This window comes from Nanorana parkeri, unplaced genomic scaffold (genome assembly GCF_000935625.1).
Source record: "Nanorana parkeri isolate BGI_ZX_2015 unplaced genomic scaffold, ASM93562v1 scaffold2907, whole genome shotgun sequence".
In the NCBI taxonomy this organism is placed as follows: domain Eukaryota; kingdom Metazoa; phylum Chordata; class Amphibia; order Anura; family Dicroglossidae; genus Nanorana; species Nanorana parkeri.
Window position 1 is genome coordinate 82470 of NW_017309175.1, and position 7956 is coordinate 90425.

General features: G+C 50.8%; 1 protein-coding gene across 1 annotated transcript in view; it reads left to right on the forward strand.

Moving 5' to 3' along the window:
- NUMA1 (nuclear mitotic apparatus protein 1) overlaps positions 1-790 on the forward strand; it is a 62716-nt gene extending 61926 nt beyond the window's left edge. The window contains exon 26 of the mRNA XM_018574377.1: positions 746-790. Coding sequence (XP_018429879.1) covers positions 746-778 — 33 coding nt within the window. The 3' untranslated portion in view covers positions 779-790. The remainder of the gene's footprint in view (positions 1-745) is intronic.
- Positions 791-7956: the final 7166 nt, after the last annotated feature.

The window sequence follows — 7956 nt, forward strand, 5'->3', positions numbered from 1 at the left end:
GACCTCCGTCCTCCCCTTCAGTCTTCTATCTGACCTCCGTCCTTCCCTTCAGTCTTCTATCTGACCTCCGTCCTCCCCTTCAGTCTTCTATCTGACCTCCGTCCTCCCCTTCAGTCTTCTATCTGACCTCCGTCCTCTGACGTCACTGAACACTGGGAGCTTCTCACAATGTACATTAGAAGCTGCAGCAAGTCAGAGCCCGCCTCACTTCCTGTCCTCATCGAGACCTTTCCTCTCCAGCCTGACTGGCCCCGCCTCTTTTATTCATTGGGTTTCCTTTCTTTGGTATCACATGTGGTTGTTTCCTAAATGCAGCCCGTCCAGGAAACGCCCACTCCTCCACACTGATACCCACCCACCAGGGCCTGCTGATATTTGCATAACTCCTCCCACGAGGCAGCTCATGGCTTGGGGCTTTTGAGGGGGAGTACCGAGGCCGAGTGCTATGGACAGCCCACTGCCGACCCCTCCCACCAGCAATGAGCTGCCTGCATTGGGTCTGTTTTAGACACCTGATAAGGTCCTTTTATCCCAGGGGGGGGGATGGGCAGATCCATCCCTGCAGCTGTGAAACTACAACTCCCATGAGGCATTGCAAGACTGACAGCCACAGGCGTGACTCTCGGAGGCAGATGCATGTTGGGATTTGTAGTTAGAGTGGCCCGCCCCTGACTGAGGCTCAGACCATAGAACCCCCCTCCGGGTATGACTCTGTAATAAAACTGTCTTTTTGTTTCTCTTTCAGTTCTTTGAGCGGAAGCAAAGCCGGAACAAGTAAAGAGGACTCTCTCTCTCTATATATATATTTTTGGAAAGGAGCGCAGCTTTAAACTCCGCCCCCCCCGAGGTCACTAATCGCACACGGCCTCGCACTCTCTCTCTCTGCCGCAGCGTACCGAGAGTCATTTGCAGGGCAGTTTTTGTTTTGCAGGATATGAAGCTAATCTCCTTTTTAGTGCCTTATTGCCGTGGCTCTGTAATTTAGCTTTTTGTTTTTTCTATTTATTAAACATATATCCATCCTCTGCCAATCGGAGGGCTCGTCACTGTGCTTCCATGGTAAACAGGTCCTCTTGATTTTATAATATACATCAGTGTACCAGCTGTGGTCTGCAATATAAACGGGTCCCCCGATTTTATTTTCTGGCCCTCGTATTATTGGATCTGAGCACACTGTGCCAGCGCCTTGTACCTTGTGATACTTCAGTGGAGTCTTCCAATCTCAGCCTGGAGACCTCCTCTGCTTGCCTTCTGATCCGCTCCCTCAAACGAAATACCCGCACCAAGGCTTGGCCTGGTTCCACCAATGGCTTCTGCACCGGAGCCTTCCATGGTGTTGGTGGTGCTGTAAAAAAAGACGATCGCCAGAACTTCACCTGGAACCGGTCTTCATATCGGTGGCCAAGTTAGAAAGATGTCTTTGTAGCCTGGAGATGGCGGGTTGAACCATTTCACTGCTCAGAGTTGGCCAAACAGTCCCGTACTCGGAAGACAAGTGCTTGCTATGTGTGAGGACACCAGGGGACGATCCGAGGTGTTGGAGATTTTCCTGGGTGCTGAGACATCAGATGACCTCCAAGTGTCCTCCCCATTTATAACTTCCTTCTTTAGGAAGCAGGAATTGAAAAACCAGCGTTGCGGTCATTCTTCCTCCTCCCACCTCATTTGCTGGCTTTGTGAGTGGCCCTCCGCATACCCTGAGAGTAGGAGGTGACCTTCAGAGCCCATACAGTACATTGCACGGAGATGTCCCTCGTCGGGTCTTGCCTGTCCTGGATTGGCACCCGTGTAATGTTGCTGTGTCTCTCCTTCCAGCTTTCACCACCGCTCCACACGGAGAAGCCTAAGCGGGAAGTCCATCATCCGTTAACTCTTGTGCGCCCTTCCACCCGTCTCTGCTTGTGAGGCATCTTCACAACTACCGACTAGGGATGTCCCGATGCCACTTTTTCAGGCCCAAGTACAAGTACATCCCCTCATGTACTTGCCGATACCAATTACCGAATCGGGACATCCCTACTACCGACCCATGAGAGGCATCTCAACCTACTGAGACCTGGAATATCTCTCCAATCAGCCGCACTAAACCGAAGTCCATGAAAATCCGACTTTATTGTAAATTCCATGCAAAGTTCAAAATACAGTGAGGGGGGATTTATCAAAACTGGAGCAGACGATATCTGGAGCAGTTGCCCGGGGCAACCAATCGGCTTCTCTCCTCATTTTCAAATCTTAACTGAAGAGAAAAACTGGTTACTATGGACGTCTGCTCCACTTTTGATAAATTCCCCCTCGAGGTCTACACCACCATAGTATCTCTCCAACGCCTCGTGAGCCCTGGATTCATACTCTGGTTCTGTTGGGGCAGTGGAAGCGTGGTCCAGATGGTGGTCTTGAAGAACCTGTGTTATGCTGATCACAGTGTTTCGGCGTCCTTCTGCCAGTTTACTCTGTTGGCCATTTCCGTGCCGCCGCCCAACAAAGTCATCAGATCTGTGGAATTACGTCTTTAATATCCTTCACATCCTGTACACGCCAACCTCCGCCCTGCTGATGGGTTGTCCCTGCAAATGTCAGCCCGCAAAGCTTCTCCCTCTTCCGCCATGACAACGCGATGGGTCCAGATTCACCAAGCTGCCAGGCGTCACAAGGGGGGTGCGGCCCACACCTGGGTGACACCATTGGAGGGGTGACGGTCAGTCATTTTGGTGTCTTTAAAAGTCGGGCACTCGGTCCCGACAGTGTCAGGAGAGAGGAGAGGACCCGGCGGCATATCTTATCCTGGCGGGTGAACGTCCCCTCCTCTCTCTGCCGGCGTCCATCACTAAGATGGCAGGCCTCACTTAGATGACCACGCAGGTGCGCGATGTCATGGCCAGGTGTCACCTGGTCTCCGCTCCGGGTGACACCTGGCCTCGAGACGCCCTTGACTGAAGGCACCTTAAAGTGTATGTCCGGCCCCAACTCCTTGAAGAAATAAAACCCGTCTAGTTTTACTGGAGCTTGGAGAGATTTTTCTTCACTTCCTGTTGGACCGATGTCGGGGTCTCTGGCTTCCTTTCAAAGGTTTTTTTTTTTTAAGGATCTTTCTCTAGTTTTTGTATATTTTTCTGCATTTGTTTTGCTCCTGCGATCATTATTTCCTTAGCAGGTAAATGTTATTCAAAGAAAAGGGATGTAAACGAAGGGGAGGCATGTAAGCTTAGTTACTCTTTTTATACACGTTATTGGGAAGATATTGGATCATGATCATTCTGTATCCAGGCAGACCAGATTTCATCAGGTTGTGTTGGACTTTCTATATTCATGTAAGCCACTTGGATATATACGGGTCGCCTTTTTCGAATGGTTGTGCACCAGTCCCTTTAAGACGGGGGAAGGAAGGGAGGTCCCATTGAAGGAGAGTTTCCTGTCTGGCTTCCTAAGCTGCATAGAAGATGAGACGTTTGGTATGGTCATGGTGGACACCCAGCAGAAAGATCAGTAGGTCCAAGCCCAAGGCGTTCTTCGGACAGGAACCAGCTTGGAGACCACCTGTTGCCAATAGGATTGGATAAAGCAACAGCAGCTACAGACCATATGTATGAATGAGCCAACCTCAAGTCCAAAATCTCAGTATTAATATGATGTCATCTTTGAGGGTTATAATTCTGTGCAGGAATTGTGGGTAAAGGAACATCTACATAAGAGAGGTATATTATGATACTCCGTCCTCCGAGTCATCTTCCTGGGAGGCAGGGATGTCAGTCCACCATTGGTAACTAGCTTGGAGGAGCGGTATGACAAAAGCGTTCTATAAAGGATGGGGGTGGAGCAGTAGTTTTTCCATGGGGTCTGGTATGGATGGCATTTGGGGGGGTATTGAGAACCCCCAGCATGCCTCACCTGAAGGTATCTAAAGAACATCCCGTTATACTCTTCTTTCAGGGAGTCAAAAGTGCCCATAGTGTCCATTTTGAAGAAGGTGGCCCAGGGTGGTGTAACCCAGACTGCTGCGCACACACAAAGATGGTGTCGGGTACGGTTGGTGGGTAAAGGGGGACCAGGAGTTAAGGGGCAAGATCATGCAGTAGCGACCTTCCACACAAGTGAGGGCCTTTTTACACCAAGATCTTGAGGGGAGCGGTGTGCAGTTGCCTGTAAGCCTACGGGCAGGGTGACCCACCACCTATTGGCAGCCAAAAATGATTCTAGAAGGCAACCTAGTAGGTTAGACAAAGCCAAATCCACTTTGGTTGCGGCGGTTGTTGAGTAAGCGCTGGTCTGGGAGGTCTTCACCCAAATAAAGGAGGAAAGCACGATATCTTTTAATGTAATGTGTTTAGTTATCCACATAGGGGGAGTGTCTAAAACCGAAAATGAACTTCCTCAGGAAAATCGTTTTTATGAGGTCTCAGCCAACCTTTGACAGGGGTGGAGAAGACCAGACCTCACATTGAGTAGAAGGTTGGTGGACTATAGCGCAGGGGTTGAGATCCACATATCGCTTGGTGACTTGTATGCCTAGATATTGCCTGATGCACCCACTGGAGAGGGGTAGGACCTGCCAGCCGCTGTGCCAGGTAATCCAGGGGGCAGAGGGTGCATTAAGACCATTCCATGCTGCTGCCCGAAAAGTATCCAAAGCTGTCATAGAGGTATGAGAGGGGCAACTGTGACAATTCACCATCATTAGGGTAGAGTAGTGTATAAGGAGAGTTTATTTTCCAGGGGTCCACTCGTGGTCCCCTGATGTCTGAGCTGTTACAAGGGACCAGCTTGCCGTGGCACAAAGGCCAGAATAGAGGGGGCACCACCTACCTTGTGTTCCATTGAAGAGGAAAGGGTATTCTTGGTAAACACCCTTACTGGCGGGCAGAGTAGAGGAGCTTGACCCACGCTATGTATTTGGGGACAAAGCCAAACTTGTCAAGTCCCATCCAAAGGTATGGCAATTCAAGAGCGTCAAAAGCCTTCTCTGCATCCAGAGTGGTGGGTCGCACCAAGGTGGGTGAATGGACGTTGCAGATTTATATGTATGCCCTTGCCCAGTTTAGAGCCAGACTAGGTGAGTGATGACTAAGTTCAGACCTTTGGCCAGTATCTATTTTTGTTTCCACATTAGGCAGGGATATGGGGAGCTAAGAGGAGGACCTATCGGGGGTACTTCCCGGGTTTAGGCACCTAGCTGCGGAGAAGGAGGCAACTTGACGGTCTCCAGGAAGCCTACAAGATCAAGTGAAGGTTATTTTAGAAGTATGGAGGGTCTGATAACAGTGGAAGAATTGTTCATTAATAAGCTTAGGATGGGTCAGGGGTTGATCACGCGGGCCATATATACTAGCAACAGCCTGAGATGATGGCTTCCTGGCCAACCGGGCGAGAAGTCTACCACCTCTATCACTGTGTCTGTAGATGCTTTGGGTTTGCTACAGTGCAAAGTTGAGGGACTTCCCCCCCAGGAGGTCTGTAGACATTGTGGGTTGCAGGGTCTTGGTCCCTAGCCTAGGTGGTCTCCAGGTTCCAGCCTGGGTAAGGTTTTCTTGAGTCTGTCATCTAGTCTGGTAGATAACAGAGGCTCAGTCCCCTCTAATGATTACCTTGGAGGCATCTCAGATGGTTTGTAGATCAGCAGAGTTTTCATTGGTAGGCCGGTATTGTTGTAGTGAACTTTGGATTTGAGGGTCTACTCTGAGATCTGAAATCCGGATTCTGTTTCCTGGGGTCAATTTAAGTCAGTTGGAGAGTGATGTGTTCAGACTTTCCCTTCAGGAAGTTTTTGTTTTGGTTTTTTTTTAGAAAGCAGTCACAGCCTGAGTAGAAAAGTGTGTCCACTGCCCATCCATACTGCAGAGAAACCCCCCTCACTCTCTGTGGAAGAAGTGATCTCTGTGCAGAGGTCTCCCCCTGGTAAGTCAGTCCTAAAGCTCATGCTCTCTGCTGATTAGAAAGACTGAGCTCTGACTCTGCACAGGGCATGTCGGACCTCTGCAGAGAGACCGCTGCTTCCGCACAGAGCAAGAGTCCTACGCTGCAGGGGACGAGCTTCTTTCCTAATGACAGCACCAACGGGGCTTACACTCTAATGTCCCCTCCCCCACAGTCCCATCAGTCTCTGTACAGAGGAGCTTACACTCTAATGCCCCCTCCCCCCACAGTCACATCAGTCTCTGTACAGAGGAGCTTACACTCTAATGCCCCCTCCCCCCACAGTCACATCAGTCTCTGTACAGAGGAGCTTACACTCTAATGCCCCCTCCCCCCACAGTCACATCAGTCTCTGTACAGAGGAGCTTACACTCTAATGCCCCCTCCCCCCACAGTCACATCAGTCTCTGTACAGAGGAGCTTACACTCTAATGCCCCCTCCCCCCACAGTCACATCAGTCTCTGTACAGAGGAGCTTACACTCTAATGCCCCCTCCCCCCACAGTCACATCAGTCTCTGTACAGAGGAGCTTACACTCTAATGCCCCCTCCCCCCACAGTCACATCAGTCTCTGTACAGAGGAGCTTACACTCTAATGCCCCCTCCCCCCACAGTCACATCAGTCTCTGTACAGAGGAGCTTACACTCTAATGCCCCCTCCCCCCACAGTCACATCAGTCTCTGTACAGAGGAGCTTACACTCTAATGCCCCCTCCCCCCACAGTCACATCAGTCTCTGTACAGAGGAGCTTACACTCTAATGCCCCCTCCCCCCACAGTCACATCAGTCTCTGTACAGAGGAGCTTACACTCTAATGCCCCCTCCCCCCACAGTCACATCAGTCTCTGTACAGAGGAGCTTACACTCTAATGCCCCCTCCCCCCACAGTCACATCAGTCTCTGTACAGAGGAGCTTACACTCTAATGCCCCCTCCCCCCACAGTCACATCAGTCTCTGTACAGAGGAGCTTACACTCTAATGCCCCCTCCCCCCACAGTCACATCAGTCTCTGTACAGAGGAGCTTACACTCTAATGCCCCCTCCCCCCACAGTCACATCAGTCTCTGTACAGAGGAGCTTACACTCTAATGCCCCCTCCCCCCACAGTCACATCAGTCTCTGTACAGAGGAGCTTACACTCTAATGCCCCCTCCCCCCACAGTCACATCAGTCTCTGTACAGAGGAGCTTACACTCTAATGCCCCCTCCCCCCACAGTCACATCAGTCTCTGTACAGAGGAGCTTACACTCTAATGCCCCCTCCCCCCACAGTCACATCAGTCTCTGTACAGAGGAGCTTACACTCTAATGCCCCCTCCCCCCACAGTCACATCAGTCTCTGTACAGAGGAGCTTACACTCTAATGCCCCCTCCCCCCACAGTCACATCAGTCTCTGTACAGAGGAGCTTACACTCTAATGCCCCCTCCCCCCACAGTCACATCAGTCTCTGTACAGAGGAGCTTACACTCTAATGGGAGCCCGCACTGATACTAGTATTGGTGCATTCCTAAATGTTACCATTGGGGGCCCGGGCCTAGAAAGGTTGAGAGCCGCTGCTGTAGAGGGTCTGAGCGTTGCTAGTGGAAGATTGTGAGGTTTCTTCTTTGCATTACAAATGATTTGAATGCATTTTTTTTTTTACTGAGGATTTGATAAACAGCTGAGTAAATATCATGTGACATCACACACGGTAACCGCCGGTTACTCCCCCGGGGGAATGGATCAGTCTGAGAGGTTTGAACAAATCTTCCGGCCTAAAATGTGTTTTATTATCATGCGTGCAAAAACTGCTCGGGCAGCAGAAGGGGTTAAAGGGGCTTTCCATGTGCGGGGGAGCCGTGTAACTGGACAAATTGAAGCCTGCCCTCTATGGGGGGGGCCGTATAAATAAACCCAGACTTGTGGGTGGAACACATTAAAGGAGGCGGTCCTGGGCGGGGACTCCAGGTAAGATTATCAGCGGCAGTGGATTGGTTCTCTCCCCGTCCCGAGTCCGTCCCCCACATTCTCTGCAGTGGATTGGCTCAGGCCCACCATCCACCCC